This window comes from Megalopta genalis, chromosome 1 (genome assembly GCF_051020955.1).
Source record: "Megalopta genalis isolate 19385.01 chromosome 1, iyMegGena1_principal, whole genome shotgun sequence".
Taxonomy (NCBI): domain Eukaryota; kingdom Metazoa; phylum Arthropoda; class Insecta; order Hymenoptera; family Halictidae; genus Megalopta; species Megalopta genalis.
The window spans coordinates 30,646,529-30,668,053 of NC_135013.1; the positions used below are offsets into that span (position 1 = coordinate 30,646,529).

The 21,525-nt window shown below is 44.4% G+C and overlaps 2 protein-coding genes across 7 annotated transcripts in view; one reads left to right on the plus strand and one right to left on the minus strand.

Moving 5' to 3' along the window:
- Positions 1–21,525, plus strand: part of Eip74EF (Ecdysone-induced protein E74) — a 332,864-nt gene that overhangs the window by 46,231 nt on the left and 265,108 nt on the right. The gene's annotated exons all lie outside the window — the stretch shown is intronic.
- Positions 10,959–21,525, minus strand: part of Lsm11 (U6 snRNA-associated Sm-like protein LSm11) — a 47,653-nt gene continuing 37,086 nt past the window's right edge. For 2 of the 4 annotated variants that reach the window (XM_076525258.1, XM_076525255.1), the window contains one exon: positions 10,959–11,761. In XM_076525258.1, the coding sequence (XP_076381373.1) occupies positions 11,617–11,761 (145 nt within the window). In that variant the 3' untranslated portion in view covers positions 10,959–11,616. Of the gene's footprint in view, positions 11,766–21,525 lie in introns of all 4 variants that reach the window. The other 2 variants (XM_076525252.1, XM_033465708.2) reach the window with 1 other exon arrangement.

Here is a 21,525-nt window from a genome sequence, read left to right on the forward strand (position 1 = left end):
ACTCACGACGACCCGCGTCCGCCGCTCGCCGCGGAACCGGTTTAGATCGAAGATCACCGGGGAACGATCCCCGCCGACCGTTGCTTTTATTTACTCGAATTTCGGCGATCATCACCTGCGATCAACCGTGATAGATATTACGGGCCACTGATAGATTTGAAACGGGAGGAGGACGTGCTGAAAACTGTTATTAATATCGCGCCGCGGCCGAGGAGATCGCAGCGTGAAAGGCTCGAGGATCGTGTGCGCACTTAACGTGTCACGTGTGCGGAGCCTACCCGAGTAATTGATACACCGGTATTTCAATTTCAATTTCGATTTTGACGAGACGGGAGCGCGGCCCGAGCCTGCGCGGCTCCGCGCTCGCAATTAAGATTAATTAACGAGGCCGGAATCTCTCTCGCGCCAGTCGGCCCGAATTTTCCAACATTCGTCGCGAACCATCCGGATACGGGTCGCCTGACCTAATCTTCGACGTTTATCCCGGGTCCGGAGGATGAGTCTTCTATACAGGGTGTCCCAAAAATGTCTCGCAATCCGGAAACAGCGGGATCCTGAAGTCATTTGAAACAACTTTTTCCTTTACAAAAGTTTTCTCCGAGGCGTCGTTGACGAGTTATTAACGAGAAACACTGACCAATGAGATCTCGAGCGGTCGACGCACCGCCCTCGCGACCACTGCCGCTGCGTCGGACGGCCGGCGCGACGCGGCATTGGCCGAAGGGACGGAGCGCCAGCCGAGCTCGCCTCTCATTGGTCACTGTTTTTCGTTGATAACTCGTTAACGGTGGCTCGGAGAAAATTTTTCTAAAGGAAAAAGTTGCTTCGAATGACCCGAGAAACCCGCCGCTTTCGGATCGCGAGACATTTTTTGGACACCCTGTAGTCCAGTCTCGGAAACGAATCCGCCGAAAGCTGCGATAGTTCGAGGATCGATCGGAATCAGCGAGCAGATTGTCGGACAGTCCGACTGGCGTGAGAGCGTTTTACGAACCGGCGGTTGTCAGGACCACGAGCTCGAGTAGACGCGAATTATGGGGAAAAGGAGAAAAGAAAGAAAAAAATTGAACGTGTCTTTATCGATGATCCACGCGAGTGCAGGTCCGTCGAGCGGTTCGTTGAAAAGTGTCCGTCCGCTCCGGCAAAGAAGCTGTCCCGCTTGCCAACGACCATTAAACGCGATGTGACTTAACGATATGCTCGATCCTCGCTCGAAAATTTCAATGGTGTTTTCCACGTTGCTGTATCGTTCGTCGCGGCGCGATCGATTCGCCGCGCGGTTTTTCATTGGCCCCTCGAATTACAATCCCAGAGTCAACAGATTTCAGCGGTGATTATTCGTCACGTCGTTCTTTCATAAAGAACTTGTTGTCGAATTCTCGTGTCTTGTCGTTTATTTCGGATTCATCGTCGGTAATGACAGCTTTACAATTTTTTATTGCAGGATAGATTGGAAGCGCGAAGCCGCTTTTAGGGAAAATGATTCACCGAATTTCTTTATTCAATAATATAATTACAAAAGTTATTACAAAAGTATTGCAAAAGTTGTTCAAAGTCTGAGTAAACGAGATCTTATAATTTTTATGAGATTTTATTATCATTCATTATTATTATTATTAATATTATTATTATTTTCATTATTATTATTATTATTATTATTATTTTCATTATTGTTATTATTATTACTATTACTTTTGTTATTACTTTTATTATTATTATCAAACATTGCTTTTTTGTCTTCCTCTTTTACTGCCATCTAATTTATATTCATTATCATTACCATTTTTATTAGCATTATAATTTTTATTTTCCCATTTCTTTCACATCATTGTATTTCTCTCTTTTCTTTCTTTCTATTGTTTGTAATCCTTAAACATTTTGCAACGAAGAGATTTCTCCCGTTCATATACGAACGCGAACACGATTTCTCACTAAGGGGAGGGGGAAATATTCCTCGATTTTGATATCGGAAGAATCAGATCTTGTTTCGATATACAACAAATAAACGCCGTCCACAATTAACAGATCGTATATAAAATCTCGATCGCGAGTCTGTCCCGTTGCTATCGTGCAAAGGGATTAACCGACCCAAATAATGGGTCCTTTCGGAATGTCCGTAGTGCCGGTCAAAAGTATTATGTATCGCTTGCATCCGAAGGAAGCCCGGTTGATGAAAATTCCCGCGGCGTCCGCTTGCGGATTTCAGTACGCGTTTCACGATCCGCTTGCCCTCGAGTCGGTTTCTGTGTGACGTCGAGTTCCCGGCTCCAAAAAAGCGCAAGTCGAGTCGAATCGAGGAAGAAGAGAGAGCGAGAGAGAGATAGAGAGAGAGAAGAAGAGAGAGAGAAACGATCGAGCAGCGGAGCGACAGAGATCTTCGCCTTGCCCGGGGCACAAATCAAGGCCCTTCTTTGCTCTCGAAGGCCCCACATGACTCAACCTTATTATTATTGTTAGTTTTACACCGACACCGAGCGCTCGCACACGTGTAGCGCTCGCAAGTGCTAGAGTTTCTCTCGCGCAGTCTCTCCTTCTCTCTCTCTCTCTCTCTCTCTCTCTCTCTCTTCGACCAGCTCGCTCATAGAAGCGTATCGCGCGGAGAATGCTCGCGAGGAATCTCTGTGTTGGTGCCGCGAGATAGACTAGGAAGTGCAAATCACGCGCTAACACTGTATCCGCGGCGAACCGAACGTTCCCACCTCGTCAGGGACGTTTAAGATGTTATTTTCAACGCGTCGGCCCGCGCGCGCGGATCTAGCCAGCGATCGAGCGCGGAGGAGCCCACGCGTCGGCCGCGATCAAAGCGCTGCGCCGCGCCGCGCCGCACGATCTTGCCGAATTTTCCCGCGAATTTCCCCACGTTGACATTGGCCCCGTCGATTTTCTGGCCTCCTCGGGACGCGCCGACGTCAGAAGTTTCCCGACGTGCGTCACCGGTGCGCCGCAGCACCCATGAATCGCTCGTTAAGAGCCGCCAGGATTTGTTTGCTCTGCACCGAAACACCGCGAGTTCCGCGATCCGTTGTTTATCGATCGCGAGGTCGAAGGGAAATTATTATTAGCGCCGGTCGCGGCAACGTAAAAATCGCGACGCCTTGGTTCCCGGAACATACATACGTACACCGACGATCCTAAACGACAGAATCGCGCGGACCCCGAAGATACCGCCGCGACGATCGATCGATCGCCAATGCGGAAATCGCGTTCCCATGCGTTTCCTGGTCGACCTATATATCTCTCTCTCTCTTCTTCTCGGAAGAGAACAGACGAATCTTACGATGTTCGATTCTCACAGCGTTGTTAACGCCTCTGGCGATCCACTGACAGGTTTGCCGATCGGCCGAGCACGCGCGCGCAATACGCATCCGACCTTTATCTTCCGTATCGTGGCCGCGCCATTGTTGATCCGCGAGCCGCGCTAGATAAAGATCGACGGTTCATTTGGAGGCGAGGTTTCGCGCGCTGGTTCATAGTGCGCGCGGCAGCGCTCTTTCTCTCCGCCTCGCCCGATCTCTCCTCCATAGCTGTCTCTCTCTCTCTCTCTCTCTCTCGCTCTGTCTCTCTGATTATCGTTTAAATTCGAGGACGGTCGCGATCTGGAATTTTCCGCCGCGCGCGGTCTCTCCCCCGTTTCGTTCGGTTCCGCGGCGACCTTGGTTTGTTTATGGACTGCGAATCGTTTTGCAACGGCATTAAATTGCTCCGCAGCCGTTGTTTTTTCGGTAAATATTTTGGTAACGCCCCGGCTCCGGTTGACGGGCGCGCGCGATTGCGAAACCGTCGCCGACGAAACCGACGCCGATCGATCCGTCGCGACGGTTCGTCGCGAGGGGAAATCCGTCCGTCCGTCCGTCGGTCCCGATCAGATCCGGACCGACGGGAATCGGCGCCGGCAGGACCGCCGCCGGTGTATATACCCTAATCGCGGGCCCCCGCTCGACTTTCCAAGCGGATTTATCTCGCGGACTGCCGTTATCGCGGCTCCGACCTCCGCGATTCAAGATCGGAGCGAGGGCAGCGCCGTAAAACCCGATACCCGAGCGGCAGATCGCGATATCGATGTCTCCGCCGCGTCTTTTCTTCGAGTTTTCTGTCGCGTACCCGCGCATTCATAAAACTCCCGGCCCGCGTGGACCCGGCCTCGACAGTTTCTACGATCGTCATTACGCCTCCAAGGCGCTCGCTCGTCGGCCCTGGACCGACGTCGCCGTCTACCTATCTGTATAGAGCGCTCTTATATAGAGTCTCTATAGTCTACTCTATAGTCTGTACTCTATTCTATACTCTAGGCACCGTGCTATCGTCGAACGCGAACGAGCGAGACCGATCCGACGATGGACAGAGACGGGAACCTATTCTCGTCCACGGAGTCGCGCGCGATCTCTCTCTCTCTCTCTCGCTCTCTCTTCCTCGCTTTTTCTCCACGTCTCGTTATCGCGGCCGATCTCCCTCGTGCGTACGAACGCTCGAATCTCTAGCCAAGTACGTCCAATTATCGCCGCGAGACAATGAGCACCAAGGTTTCGCGTCCACGAATCTCGATGACCGAGACGGTTTTCGGGTCGTGTCGCAATCGCGGGCACTGCGCGACGATCCGTCGCGCGATCGGAACCGTTCGCTGGGAAAAATGTTTATTAGGGTGTTCTATTGTCCGCGAGACGCAGATGCGATCGCGTCGACGTGTCCCGAATCGTCTTTCTAATGAACGCTAATCGAGGAGATTGCAGGTTGCTTGCAGGTTTCGGGTTGAAATATGGAAAATTTTTACTATTTTCCCTCCGGCTTGTGATCACTGTTCAATGGTCCAATGACTTGGACCATTTGGGAGAAGAGCAGATACGATTGTTCGAGCCCTGCATCGCGTTTTTAGAATTGTCGACCATCGGCGACTGTAAAAAGTGAGTCGCGAGGCTCGAATGATCGCGTCGACGTGTCGCGAATCGTCTTGCGAATCGTCTTTCCAACGAACGCCGGTCGAGAAGATTGCGGGTTGTTTGCAGGTTTCAGGTTGAAGTATAGAAAATTTTCCCTATTTTTCCTCCGGCTTGTGACCATTGTCCAATGATCCAATGGCTTGGACCGTTTGGGAGAAGAGCAGATACGATTGTTCGAGCCCTGCATCGCGTTTTTAGAATCGTCGACGATCGGCGACCGTAAAAAATGAATCGCGAGGCTCGAATAATTATATCTCCTCTTCCGAAATTGTTTATCTTCGTTTACAAGCTGAAAGAAAATTGGGGAGAATTTAATGTAATATAAAATATCATTTCGAGGCTTCGATTTCGGGAAAAAGGCCGACTGGATTCGACACACAGTAATGTCTCCCTTACTGACGCTCAGATTGTGCACAGAAATGGACAATTTGGGAAGAGGAGATACGACTGTTCGAGCCTTGCAACTCGTTTTTATAGTTGTTGACAATCGATAACCATAAAAAACGAGCCACAAAGCTCGTGTCTCCTTTTCCAAAATTATCCATTTTCGTGGACTATCTGAGCGTCAATTAGAGAGACATTACTGTAGTCGCTGTTCTTATTATCTTCACGGATTATTTCTTTGCGAATAGAACATCGCTTTGAACAAATTGCTGCGAAACTTTTATACAATGAAAACTTCTCGCCGATTACTACTTTCTGGATCATTCCTTCGCTGAAAGAGCATTGCTTCGAGCAAATTCTTGCGAAGATTTCATTAAAAAAAGAAACCTTCCCGTTCATTATTATCTTCAGCATTGTCCGGTCAATTTGAAATGAAGGAATAACGTAGTAATTAATTATTTCAAATCGCTCCATTCCAAACGAATCGATACCATTTTTATTTTTAAATAACAGCACCGAAAATAACACTGCGAAATAAACGTTTCTCAAGTACTTACTTTCAATTTTCATCCTAAATAAAATTAGCCAAGATCTCGTCAGTGGGATCCCGTATAACGCGGACTAAAATGTTACTTAACAATAATAAAGTACATTATTCCTTAGTAACAAAATGAAAAAAAAATACGACGCTCCTGTTTCAAAATGAATTAAAACAGAACAATTCGGTTGCAGTTCTTTTTACGCTTTTGGGTACGCACATCGTCGTAGGGGGTCCCACTGCAACACCGTCGTCGCGAGAGTCGGGAATAAGACCCAGTGCGACACAGTCCCCGCGCTATAATCCAGAACCAGCTAGATTCCCAAGGGACGCGGCAAGCTGCCGGTGGCATAAAACGTGGTCGTATCATTGGTCGACTTAATTATCGATCACAGGCGATTCCATAAACACAGCCGGAGAGTGCAGTGCGCGCAGCAGCGCTCGCCTTGCTCGGCGACGAGCCGAGCCGAGCCGAGATTCCCGCGCTTCTCCGGGGCCCCGGCTAAGGTTATGGCTTGCTCTAGGAGTGCATTAACCCCCGTCAGCTCGAGAGCACACCGTAGAAGAAGTGCACAAGTGGCGGGAGGAGCGAGGCCCGGAGAGAAGAACGAACTTCTCTCTGTTGCTCCCGCGGCTCTTTCTCTCCTCGTTCCTACTCTCTCCCTCTCTCTCTCTCTCTCTCTCTTTTATACAGACACTCACACAGTCTATCTACCTCTCTCTCTCTCTCTCGCTCTCTCTCTCTCTCTCGCTCTCTCTGTCGTGCTCACAGCAGCGAAGCTAGGAGTCGTGCTCGCCTTGGCGAGTGCAATGTAAGCGCTTTTGCGAAGTCAGGGGCGGCCTAGGAACGAGCTGTAGCGGGGCTTCGGGGCGAGGGGACCGGCGAACAGGAGGGTTAGCCAGCTAGAAGGTGGTTAGGCTGTTGTCGGGGACAACGTTCACAGCGTTCCAGCGGTTCGCGAGCAGGCGGCAACGACGGCCAGACTTTCTCCGGAGAGCGAAAGTGAGAGGCCCTCCCCCGGGCCCTCCCCGCGGCCCTCTGCACGTCAAGGGGACACGGGGGGCCAGGGTTCTCTTGCTTTCACCGTGGGCCCCCGCTACGTCGATGCACTTTTCCGCAACGCAGAAACGATGCATCGACGCTGTCGACGGCCGCGCCGCTGCCTGTTCCGGCGACGATGAAAAATTACTGCGAGGAGAGTCGCGTAGAGCGGGACCGCGAATTCGGGAAATTACCTCCGGGTCTTACGGACCCTTAATACGGCGGGTTGCGCGCTCTGTGTTGCGGCAAGAATTTGGCGAAATTCATTCGAACGACGAATAACGAATGAGCCGTTTATTTTGAAAGTGGCATAAGTCAGTTTGTTTTTAAGTCGATATATTTAAGGGTTTGCGTTTTAGCACGTTTAAAAATATGGATGCTAACTTTCGAGAAGATTCACTTGTATTTGTTATCTCAGGATACTGATATTTTTCTCGGTATAAATAATTTCGTATAAACATGAAAAAATCATCACTTTCCATCACGGTAAAGTGACTTATGCCACTTTCAAAATAAACGGCTCAAATAGGATTGAAATGTTTGGTCGTTGTTCGCGAACAACGAGTAAATTATTTTTATTCGAACGAGAATAAGAATTTGATTCGTTGTAAGCGTACGATGGGCAATTGTGTGCGCACCTGAAGAAATCGCGATTAGAATGGAAGAAGTTTGATTCTTTGATTCGCAGATTTGTTGTTTACAGAGTTAGAAACGTTTCGCTCGAACGATACTTTTGCAGTAATTAGATCGAATCGCTACACATTTCTGTTGGGTCTAATAAAATCAATGCTATTATTATTATTATTATTATTATTATTATTATTGTTATTATTATGTATTGTATGCAAGCAATATAACATATTAGTATTAACAAAAGGGATAAATTCAGAAGATCAACAGAATTCCTGAAAATGTTGTTCGAAACAACGATATTTCTATCGATCAAATTATTTGGATTGATACAATGTAAAAACGCCCCCGGAAATAGATATTTAAAAGTAATTTTTAATTACCGAGCTGCTCTTAGACACAGCTCGGTAATTAAAAAGCCTATTAACAGGTATCCGGCAAATACAGCGTCGAAGATAGAAAAAGAAAAAGGAAGAGCCGTCGCGCTCGAAGCAGTCGGTTTAAAAACATGCGCAAACTACAGTAAAATCTCCCGAATTTCAGCTTGCAAAAATGGACAATTTGGAAAGAAGAGCTCGATTATACGAGCCTCACGGCTCCTTTCTATAATTCGCGATCGTCGACAATTATAAAAATAAGGTACAATGCTCTCCAAATAATCCATTTTTGTTCGCAATCCGACGGAAAATTCGGCAGAATTCACGGTAATTGAGCCGTTTACTTTGAAAGTGGCATAAGTCACTTTGTTTTCGAGTCGATATATTTAAGGGTTTGCGTTTTAACACGTTTAAAAATATAGATGCCAACTTTCGAGAAGATTTACTTGTATTTATTATCTCAGTATACCGATACTTTTCTCGGTATAAATAATTTCGTATAAACATGAAAAAATCACCGCTTTTCATTACGCTAAAGTGACGTTAAGCCACTTTCAAAATAAACGGCTCAATTGTTATAAAATCGCGGGCAGGATATTCGAAGAAGTACAATCGGACGAGCATGGTCCGCGCATCGCGGTCTTGATCCACTAGCTTCCTTTCAACGGGTTCTGCTTTTCAATCGAGTACATTGAACCGGGGGGAACAATCGAGCAGCCGGTAAAGTCGGCGCGCGCGCGCGCGCGACAAAGAGGAACTTCCGTTGACCGGGGTGCATTCGCGAAAACGTTTTCGGCGAATTCGCGGCGGATCGGTGTATCGTGTCCCGAAATTTTTAATTAAAATCTCGGGTTCGCGATCGAGCGGAAACACGAACGGCCCCGTGCACGGACCGCGGGGCGCCGACACGCAACAGTATATCGGGCCATTCGATCCGAAAGCGTCGAACGCGAAAGCTCGGACGGCTAATCATTTTCCCCCTTTGATCGCGTACGTCGCGGCGCATCGAACGCACAGCCAGCCAGCCAGCCTCTGGTTTCCGTGTTTTCGCGGCGGACGCATCGGGCCCGGCTGTATGAACGAGAGCCCCGGCCGGGCTCGTCGCGAGTGTAATGACTCGCCGTGGAGTTCGGGATCGAAGTCAGTGTCCCCGGAACTGTCGTTACATCGCCTACCGGTCCGTCTAATCCCCCGAAACTTTCTTATTTCCCAAGATGCGCGTTCCGGGTGCACTATGCCGAACAGCCGGAGAGAGGAAGAGAGAGTGAGAGAGCAGAGAGGGAGAGGGAGAGAAAGGGAAACTGTTCGCGTGCAACGAGCACCGTTGCAAGAAAAGGCACAGCCATTCGCGGCAGCGACGAGTTCGTCGCAACAGCGACACCGAACAATTACGAATTTACTTTCTTCTGCAGACTTCCTCGTCGATGGTCACGCCGCGGATTAGACCGAGACCTATCAGCGCCGACCTTTCTCTCTCTCTCTCTCTCTCTCTCTCTTTCTCACTCCCTTTCTTTCTCTCTCTCTCTTTCTTTCTTTCTCTCTCTCACTCTCTCTCTCTTTCTTTCTTTCTCTCTCTCTCTCTCTCTCTCTTTCTCTCTCTCCCTTTCTTTCTCTCTTTCTTTCTTTCTCTCTCTCACTCTCTTTCTCTCTTTCTTTCTATATATATATATATATATATATATATATATAGAATATAAAAAAAGAGTGGCATATATATATCCCTTTCTTTCTTTCTCTCACTATATAGAAAGAAAGAGAGAAAGAGAGTGAGAGAGAGAGAGAAAGAAAGGGAGAGATATATATATATATATATCTATATATCTCTGCCACTCTTTTTTCTCGACAAATCCCAGCAACGTTGCCCTCGCTCTCCTCGACTAGACACCGCGACGAAGGCCGAACGGAGATGTAGATTAACTTCTTTTTCCGCGGCAGTCCTTGCGTCCGCGAGAAAGTCGCGCCGGTCCGAACGGGTTCGTTATTTCCTCGCGCACGCGAAAACGTTCTTTCCTTTTCTCCGAGCCCAGAAAATCTGGCGTACACGACCGGGACGCGTCGAGCGACACGCGTCGATTAAGAATCCATAACGAAGTGAAACCGCACCGCGACGCGACTCCGCGTCTGGACTCTGTTTTTTAGCACGCGGTGACGAATGGTTCGCCGGGATTCTGATGCCGTCGGGCCGGCGAGAAAGTAATTTCGGTTTCGAAGCGACAATTACGGCAATGTCTCTCTAATCGACGCTCGGATTGTGCACAGAAATGGAGAATTTGGGAAGAGGAGACACGATTAATCGAGCCTCGCGGTTAGCTTTTATAGTTACTGATTGTCAACGATTGTAAAAAAAAAGAGCTCGAACAATCGTATCTCCTCTTCCCAAATTGTCCGTTTTAGTGGACGATCCGAGCGTCAGTAAGGGAGACATTACTGTAGACATTTCGCTATAAAAGGCGTACGGTAATGTCTCCCTAATTGACGCTTAGATTGTGTACAGAAATGGACAATTTGGGAAGAGGAGATACCTTGCGTTAAAACGCCTTGCTCGGTTTTGTAGTTGTTGACAATTTGTGACTATAAAAGTGCACCGCAAGGATCTAACAATCGTATCTCATCTTCCCAAATTGTCCACTTTTCTGCACAATTTCGGCGTCAATTAGGGAGACAGTACTGTACAACGCTCTCGCTACACATTTCTGTTGGGTCTAATAATATCGATGCTATTGTTATTATTTATATTATTATTATTATTATTATTATTATTATTATTATTATTATTATTATTATTATTATTTATTGTATTATTATAAGCAACAAAACATATTAATATTAACCAAAGGAACAAATTCAGAAGATCGACAGAATTCCTGAAAATATTGTTCGAAACGACGATATTTCTATCCGGCGAATTATTTGCATTAATACAATGTAAAAACTTCCGCGGAAATTGATATTTAAAAGAACATTAGGTCGCGTAATGCGACGACATTACATGCGCGCCAACCGAAAATACTTTCTTGCCACGCCAATGTAATACATTGAATGTTATTTCCTCCTTTCTGTTTTATTATTACCTCGTTTCTTTATTTCTTCATTCTTCGTGTATCTTTTTGCACATTATCTTTTACTATGTGACGAAGGATCTTTCCCGTCAGCGTCAATAAATTTATACCATTATTATTATTATTATTATTCTTGTTATTATTATTATTATTTTTATCCAGCGATACGTTAAAAAATGGCGTAAAAAATTTTGGTAAATGTGATCGAGTAGAATCGCGGATAGATCTCGCGAGATTCAACGTATCTGAAGCACTTAACCCTTTGCACTCGAAGCTATTTTAACCGTAAACCTAAAATAACCTTTCCGTCTTACAGTATTTCCATTTTATATGAATAAAGTGCACTTTATGCATACGAAATCGAGTCTTGCGGTGACTCGTACAACACAGTTACGCTATTAACAATTTCTTAAATGTAAACATTGTTAATATAAAAATTATCTTGGAATATGCTATAACAAATGCGTTAATGGTGCCTCAGAGAGTCACCGCTCGAGTGCAAAGGGTTAAGCTCGATTCGACGCGGAAAATAGCGAAGGAAGTCTCTGGCGAGCGTCGGATGTGTTTGATCGGTGCGCTGCAAGCTGCAGTTCGCTGGAGACGTCGCAGCCATCCGCTCTCCCGTCCGCAGCTATAGGCCGTATTCACCGGCTCAATTGGTTTTGACGATTATAGCGACATGCTCGCCCCTCAGCAGCATTTGCGGCACGTGTCTCTCCAAGGTCTCCCTCTTTCCCTCGATCTTCGTCACGACCACTTTGGGCGCGGATTCATCGGCCGCTGTCGTCGCGCTCGGCCTACCTAATGGATTAGAAGCCGTTTAAAAAAAGTGTTTCGAGATTTTTCCCTCGGCGTTAAGCCGACCACTAGTTTCTTCTCTCCCTGGACACCTCTTCCGCCGACGGCGAGAGTCTCCCTTTCTCCCGAAAACGCGAGCTTTATAGATCTACCTGTCGGAAAATCGTTCTCGTTATTTCCGCCTCGACTCGACCCTCTCGCGAACTCTCGTCGAAAAGATCGCTACGCAATGTTTCGCGAAGAGAAACGAGTCTCGCGACGCGAAGGGAACGGATCAAAACGTTTTTTTTACGGTATAGTAGTCTCTTCCAATAGTTTGGTTTTAAGTTGTTTTTTTTTTTTTTTAATGGAACAATTTTTGGAACGAACCGATGTATAGATCATTTTTGGAAACTATTGTTTGTTGCGGATACGTACAATTATAATAATAATGTATAATAATAATATATATTTATTATATATTATTATAATATATATTATATATTATTATTATTATATATATATTATATTTATTATATTATTATTATATATATTATATATTATTATAATTATAATTATAATAATTATTATAATACTTATTATAATACTATAATTAATGAAGAAAAATTTTGTACGTCGAGAAGTATTTTTAGTAAAGATCTTGTGGAACCGTGTGTTTTTCTTATAATAAATACGAATAATACAATAATTAATAAATATATAATAATGTAATAAAACTTAAAAAACTTAATTATAATAATTAATCTAGCTTAAACGCAACCACAAAAAGGAGAAAATAAGGAACTAGTGGAAAAAGAGAGTGCAATGAAACTAAAGTGAATAGCAAACACGATAAAACGAGGGAAAGCAGAAGAAATGAGGAAATGCAATGAGAAAAAGTGAATAACAAAAACGATGAAACAGGGGAAAGCAAAAGAAATGAGGTAAAAAGAATTAGAAGCTGAGAAAGAAGGAAATTGGAAGAAAAGAAAAGTACGAAGAACGAAAGAAACAAGAGAAACATAAAAGAACAACGGAAGAAGGATAAAAATAATAATAATAATAAGTAAAATAAAACTACTTTTACTTTATATTACAGAGTAAAATATACCCGCGTAGAATAGAAAAATTTTTTAAAAATTATGCTGCATTTTAATCGTACGTATCCTTCCTCCTTATTACAAATTTATGATACGTGTAATATGAAATGTTTGAGGTAGCTAGAAATGGTGTACAAGGGGCAACGATCTATGAAAAATGCATACTTCACAATTTTTGCACCATAATAATTCTTAAAATATTTTTTTTTTACCCTATTGCAGGGTATTAAATAAAAAAACTGGAGATATTAAATAATCTATTAAAACGTGCACATTTCTCACGCGTTGCAAGACTTTAGGAATATTTACGTTGAAATTCATATGAATCCTTAATGTGACCCCACAACCGGTGCATCTACCCTAACAGAGAAAGTGTTCTAACGCGAAGAATGAGAATGCGAACTGCATTACATTGAAACCTCGGTTACCTGGTTCACCAATAACGGCAGTCTTTGTGGTCCAAATATGTTTCACATGTAATTAGCGGAATCCAACACAGCCCTCATGCGAAACAATGTATGTAAACCCAATTCTGTATTTACGCTGTTTGCACCCAACAATTGTTTGCACCCATTGGGTGTTCCAACCCAATTTTGTATTTATGCTATTTCTCTGGTAGATCCATACCGAAAAGAACCGTGTACAAAAAAGGTGTACATGTGTGTACATGCAAACTCCGTGTTATTTCATACTCTCGAAAGTGTCGCATATTTCTCGATTAAACCTGCATCGCGCAGAAAGTATCTGAAAAGTTACGATCAATGGAAATGAATCGTCCTTAAAATGTAAATCGAAAAACTTGCTCGACCGCGCTGAATCGAATAAGATCGCGTAAAAAAGGAAATCGAATGAAACGAATGACATGAAACCGCGCGAAAAATTGTCGTGTAAAACAGAATTTGGTGTATCGTACAAATTAACACGTTCAGCGCCCGCAATCAACCGCTAAAATTCCCAGAAAGTCAAAGGAACTTAATTAATTAAATCGAAATTAGAAAGTTGAAGTTAATCATAGAGGATGATATTAGAGCTCATTCGCATCCGAAACATCCTAGTCAAATTCAGTTTGTTCGAATATATTACAATGAAAATGAACTTTCAAAATTGGTCGAAAATTAGTGTCGCCCATATTTGGCCGACGCGGCGCTGAACGTTTTAATAATGTCGAAAGTTGTCGACGTAACCAAGAGAATATAGCTGTCCTATTATTCGAACATTCGCGTCACTCTATCGTATCGAATCCGATTGATCCTTTGCACTCGAAGCGAAATTAAAGCAAAATTTGAAATAGCCTTTCCGTCCCATGGTACAGTAAAGTCTCCGTAATTGACGCTCTGATTGTGCATATAAATGCACAATTTGGGAAAAGGAGATACGATTATTCTTATAGTTATTGATAATCGGTAATTATAAAGAACAAGTCGCAAGGCTCGAATAATCGTATCTCCTCTTCCCAAATTGTCTATTTTAGCGCACAATTCGGGCGACAATTAGGTAGACATTACTGCATTTCCATTTCATGCATAAAATCTACTGCATTTTGAACACACGAAATAGAATTTTGCGACACGTGCAACACATGTTACGCTTTCGACATTTCCTTAAATGTAAACAAAATTTGATTAGTAAAATCATTTCGAAACGTGGCAGTTTTTAATGGCGCCCCGGCGGGCGCCACTCGAGCGCAAAGGGTTAACTATCGGAACAAAGTACTGCACGTGGGAAGCGACAATCGACGATCGAACGAAAATTGCTCGCGATCTATGCCATCCGGGGATCGCGTGAAAGGGATCCATCGAAGGGAACGCGGAATCCGTGTGTATATGCATGTCTGTGTCTGTGCGCGTGTGCTCGGTGATCGAAGTTGTAACGAAGCAGAGCGCAAAAAGCTCGAGCTGACGTCACGGGGAGACGGCTCGCGTTGCGAGAGAGCAAGAGAGAGAGAGAGAGAGAAAGAAACTAGACGCGGAGAGAGAGAGGGAGAGAAGAAAAAAAATAGAGAACGCCGACGGGTCACGAGGTAAGTCTCGAAAGGTTGTTTATGTGTCGGCACGTGTCCGGCGAGTTCTTTCGAGGGGAAGCAAGCAGCAGAAGGGCGTAGGGCTTGAATACGGCTGCCGGGGAGGGGTGGGCGGACCACGAGGAAGTCCCTGGGACACGTGTACACCGCAGACATCGATCCTGGAAGTTGCTGTTCAAGGTCGCGCGCGGCCCTCCACCCTCGCCGCCCCGTATCAACGACCTCTCGACCCCTCAGGATATCCTAAAGTACGTCAGTAGGCCAACTAACCCTGAACTCTCGTACCGTGTCCCGCGATTACCGTTCTCCGACGGGGTGGGACGCCCTTTTTCGCAACTCGTACGCAGCCCAGTCCTGCTCCGAATTCTTCTTCTTCTTCTTCTCTTCTTCGTCCTCCCGTTCGCGTACGCTCTCTTCTCTCTCTCTCGTACGTGTCGCCGACGCGCCGACTCTCTCGCCCCACCGCGAATTAATTAATCTCCCCCGTTTCGACCGTGTAAAAAACTGTTGAATCACCTCGTTGATTTACGAGCCGGTCGCTGTAACCAGCGACGAGATCCTTGTCCGCCGCGCGCAGAGGATAAGGATCCTCCTCGATCATTCGGCGACGATAACGCCGCCGGAAAATCGTTCTCCGCCGCGCACGGCGAATTCGGTGCGAATTGAGAGCATAATTGATATATATAGGAATCCTCCTCGATCCTTCGGCGACGATAACGCCGCCGAAATATCGTTCTCCGACGCGCGCGGCGAATTCGGAGCGAATTGAGAGCATAATTGATATATATAGGAATCCTCCTCGATCCTTCGGCGACGATAACGCCGCCGAAAAATCGTTCTCCGACGCGCGCGGCGAATTCGGAGCGAATTGAGTGCATAATATATATATATATTAATATAATTGATATAATATGCATATATATAATTATAATATAATATATTATAATTATAATAATATATAATATAATAATATATATAATATGCAATATATAATTGATATATATCAATTATTATATATATATATATATATATATATATATATATATATATATATATATATATATATATATATATATATATATTATAATTATTAATATATAATATATATTTTCGATTATTATTATTATTATTATCAATATTATTATATATATATCAATTATATTACCAATATCATATATATATATATATATTAATTATCTTAATATGCTCTCAATTCGTATGTATGTATGTATATGTACATGTTGTTGTTGCCTCGCCGTTATCGGGTTGCCGTCGTTACGCGATAATTGCGCGTAAATATTAAAAGGGAAACCGTGCGTGCGCTGTGGTCGCGAAACTGAGACCCCAACTCGAAGCAAAGCGCCAGAAAAAAATTGTGTACAGTAAATTCTCCCCGATTGTCCTTCATCTTGTAAGCAAATAAATGGACGATTTGAGAAGATATTTATTTTTAGAGTTGCGTAGATTTTTTTATAATCGTCGATCATCAGCAGCTATAGAAACGAGGCGCGAGGCTCGAATAATCGTATCTCCTCTTCCCAAATTGTCCATTTTTAATTACAAGCTGAAGGACTCAATTGGGGAGAATTTACCGTACAGCAGGGGTGGTCAAAGTGTCGCCCTCCTGCCTGATATTACCTAATTTTATATGAAATTTTTTGACTTATTTTTAGCTTTAAATTACTACTTTTCTTATGACCATCAAATTAAAAAAAAAAACAGGTCGCCTATAGTGATCAAAATTTTCACCCTGTCGTACAGTGAAATATGGATATGATTCTCTGATCGTTCAAACCACGCGAGGATGCTTCGATTTGGCTTCGACCAAACCAAATTCGACCACTGCGAAGCCAAAAAGAACGAAAGGATCGCAGGTGTCCGAATTTTTGGACATCGAACTGCTCCGCGAAACTTGCATTCCCGTGAGATCAAATGGATTTAGCTTAAAATTACTACTTTTCATATGACCACCTAATTAAAAAAAAAGAGAACAGGTCGCCCATAGTAATCAAAGTTCGGCCACCCCTGCCGTACAGTGAAATATGGATATAATTCTCTGATCGTTCAAACGGGGTTGCTTCGACTTGGCTTCGACCAAACCAAATTCGACCACTACGAAGCCCAAAAGAATGAAAGGATCGCAGTTGTCCGAATTTTTGGACATCGAACTGCTCCGAGAAACTTGCATTTCCGAGAGATCAAATGGATTTAGCTTAAAATTACTACTTTTCATATGACCACCTAATTAAAAAAAAAGAGAACAGGTCGCCCATAGTAATCAAAGTTCGGCCACCCCTGCCGTACAGTGAAATATGGATATAATTCTCTGATCGTTCAAACGGGGTTGCTTCGACTTGGCTTCGACCAAACCAAATTCGACCACTACGAAGCCCAAAAGAATGAAATTATCGCAGTTGTCCGAATATTTTTGGACATCGAACTGCCTCGAGGAATTTCCATTTCCAAGAGATCGAATGGTCCAACGATCCTGGAACATGGCGGCCAGCAGGCCGACGTGTTGCGTCGATGCGCGCCGTGTATCGATCACGGTCGATCCGGTGTTTCGTAATCCGCCGGCAAAAAACGCGGGTCCGGGGTGAAGTTGGACGTGGCTGTCGCGGATCGGGACGAATGCGTTCGACCAAAGATGCGATTGCGGTCGCACGTGCGGACCTAGCGTACCACGTGAATGAATGGGAACGTGTGCCAGCGGTTGTGCCAGCGGTTGCGCGGGTTTTCTGTGCCTGTGTGCTGTGCGCGACCGTGTGCAGCGGAACGAGGAAAGAAGAAAGAAGAAGGAAGAACGGAAGGAAGAGACGCCGAGCAGCAGGAAAACGGGAGTAGCGGGAAGGGGAGCAGCTGGAGCGGGAGCGAGAGGGAAACGGACGGAGAGGGAAAGAGAGAGAAAGACGTGTTCGGCGCTCAAGGGAACGAGAGACAGAAAGAGAGAGGGAGAGAGAGAGAAAGAGAGGAAAAAAGGGAAACGAACGACGCGAGGCACATGGGTCTTGTATCGAACGTAGCAACCACTACGTAGTCAAGGTCGGTCTTTGCCCCTAGCGTAAAGGGGCGTCCTCAGGATCTCTCTCTACCTCTCTTTTTCTCTCTCTTTCTCTCTCTCTCTCTCTCTCTCTCTCTCTCTCTCTGTTCCCTGGCTCCCGTAACTTCCTCCTTTCCGTGTAAATAAACGCGCGGCGAGTGGCACGCGCACGCGGCTCCGCGTTTTTAACAACGATCCCCGATACTCTCCGTTCCGCGATCTAGAATGTTCTTTCTCGATCATCTGAATCTCCCCGATGGAAACGAGACTAGGGTAGTGGAACCGGTTACTGTGATCCGACCAATTGTCATCGCGCCTCTGCTTTGTTTACGGCCGTGATTCGCTTTACAGTAATGTCTCTCTAATTGAGAGAGATGCACAGATTGATAAAAAACGTGGACAATTTGGGGAGAGGAGACACGATTATTCGAGCCTCGCGGTTTATTTTTATGGTTATAAATTATTCACAATTATAAAAATGGGGGTGCAAGGCTCGAATAATCGTATCTCCTCTTCCCAAATTGTCCATTTTAGTGGACAATCTGAGTGTCAGTAAGGGAGACATTACTGTATACGTTTTTGTCGATCGAGGCACGTTAGATTTTTTTGTATCGAAAAATGAACGAAATAAATTGGACACGTCTGAATCAATAAATAGATCAATAAATAAATTAATAAACAAATTGTATAAATCAGGGGTGTCAAACTCAAAAGCAAACTTGGGCCATAATAATAAGTAAACGATGCTTAACTTTAGGTGGGCCGCAAAAACAAAAATCAATGTTCATAGAAACAAATATTTTTATTTTGACTAGTACATTGTAATAAACACATATAAAGTTAAATTATTGTTTACTTATTATTGTTTTAAGTTTGACACACCCCTGGTATAAATCAATCAATAATAAATCAATCAATCGATAAATCGATCGCTAAATCAGTGAAAAATCAATCGATAAATCGAACACGTCTCTCTCGATAAATATAAAGTTAATCGACCTAGGGCACAGTAATTGGTCACCTCGACCGGCTCGGCCACCCTCTCGGTCGATCGCGCGAATCGTTTCTGCCTCGAATTCGATTTCGCGACGCGTTACTCAACCGCTCGCTTCTCGATCGCCCCGATCACGAAACAGCTAATCACGTGCGCTTCTGCGCACGTGATGGCCGCGGATAATGGAAATCCGCACGTGTGCGCGACTCCGATCGCCGTGCCGTGGATCAAACGCGCTGGTGGACGAATCGGATGAAAGAAAAAAAGAAAGTAAAAAAAACCAACGGACACGAAATTTCCAGAAATAGCTATCGATCGAGTTTCCAGTCGAAGCGATCGATCGAGGATCGACGCGCGTGCTCGCCGATCGCGGAAACAATGGCGCGCGCGCGCGCGCGCTCGCGCGACCGGTCCCCGTCCCAAGAATTACGAATAGTTTATTTTTAGACCAGTTCGTCCGCGCTGTTAGATAGCGTTTTATTCAGCTGTTGTTGCTTGTTGTTGGTCGCAAAATATTCCTCCGCGAACGAACTCCGCCGTTCGCGGAGCGGTGCGCGCGCGGATCGATCGGCTCTCGTAAATAGGGGGACGCGCGAACGTGTTCCATTGACACACGGCCAGTAGTAGGAGTCATTCATGGTCAGACGAGCGTAGGAAGGACTAAATTGGATTCGCATTGGCTCGGGTAGAGTACGGCGAGAGCGTCGGCACGGCCGCCGGTGCCCCGCGTGTATTGAAATTCTGGTGGCGCGCGCGGGTTCTCGCAACACCGACGTAGCCCCGTCACCATTACGTAGATAATTTGAGAATTTCCACGGCGATCGTCTGTGCACCATGCAGCACTCGCGCGCGGAGTTCAGCGCAGCCGGAGGATTCGAAGGTGGCTTTTCTCGCCGCCGAGGCCGATAAATGGCCGCCGAACACAACGGTCCCGCGAAACGCGCCGCGGCCGCTGAATCGTCCAAGGTAATTAACCCTGAGACGGATGACTGATCGCCCCTCGGGCCGCGCCGTGAGTCAGGGGAAACACGTTCGTTAGCTCCGATTCACGTTCCAAGATATTACCATAACTAACGGAAAAGCTGTTTCCCGGACGAACGTGTCGGATTCTTCGCCGAATTCCGCGAACCGCCTTGTTTCCTTCGTGTCCAGGGCTTCTGCTACTTGTTCATCTTCTGTGGTATATTTTTCCTAATTTTTCTTCGGTTTGTGAGCAAAAGTGGAGAATTTGGGAAGAGGAGATACCGTTGTTCGAGCCTCGCGGCTCATTTTTATCGTTGCCGATTGTTAATAATTATAAAAACGGGGTGCGAGGCTCGGTTTAATCGTATTATCGAATAATCGTATTATTATAAGGCTCGAATATATCGAATAATCTTTCTCAAATTTATATCTCATTTTCTATCTTTTCTTCCCACTTTTGTTTACAAGCTGAAGGAAAATTCGGGAGAATTTATTGCAATCGTATCGCGTCAATTTCGCACCAAGAACCGATTAACCGAGGATAAAGATTTCAAGAAATACCCTTCGTTTTCTTCTCGATACGTGACGGAAGAAATTATAGAACTATAACAAATCTTTCGCTCCGTTAACCCTTTGGGAATGACAGCTTTCGATACGTACCCTTGCACACAGTATACATACGACAATTTAATCCCTCGCCGTACTTTAACGAGTCAGACTCGTGGTGCAGATTTTTAGTAATATTCTATTAAATACCAATGTTATATATATATATATATATATATATATATTCTTTTTCCGTTTCTTAAAGCCAGGATAAAATTCTGTCCTCTTGTGATCAATACTTTAATCATCCCAGTAAATGTAGACTCACGATAAATATAATTTTCTTTTCTTTTTTCAAAGAAATTATTACAATCGAAAATGTGCTTATCATCTTAATTACGAAGAAAATAGTACGGCAAGGGGTTAATCGCGGCTTGCATACTTAAAATCACTTGGAAAACGGTATAACTGTTCCAAAACTGGAGTAACTGACTCGAATATGTTTTTTTAGAAGCGACGATTTGATAAACAAAGATTAATATACTATTTTTAATTTCGCCGTTACTTAGAATCACGAGACAAATGAAGAACTCCCGTTTGTTATCTTCTTTACCCGAGCCTATAACGAAGATTTAGAAAATGCCTTTCGTAGGCCTCGGTAGCTTATGCGTATTCATTATGCTTATACAATTATGCTTATGCAAACTCGATGAGTTACTAAACGATTGCGTGAACTTTTAAATAATTCAGTTAACGTACACCGATGATAACTTGTCCAAAATTGCGTGAGATCGTCGCGACGACTATAATCTATATATATAATAATAATATATATATATATATAATAATATATAATATATATATATATATAATAATATATAATATATAATATTATATAATATATAATATCTATAATAATAATAATTTCTCATCAAATTCGCCGGTAGTGCCAAACTATTTTTAGATTCGGACGATTCACAGGCGCCAAAGATTAGTTTAATTTATAAAGCGAAGATTCATAGTAATTTTCAGTGACCTAAAAGTGGAAGGGACGAATGGTTTTCGAAACGGGACGCGTAGGAAAAATCGTAATAGAACCGCGGCGAACTGTCTCCGAGTCG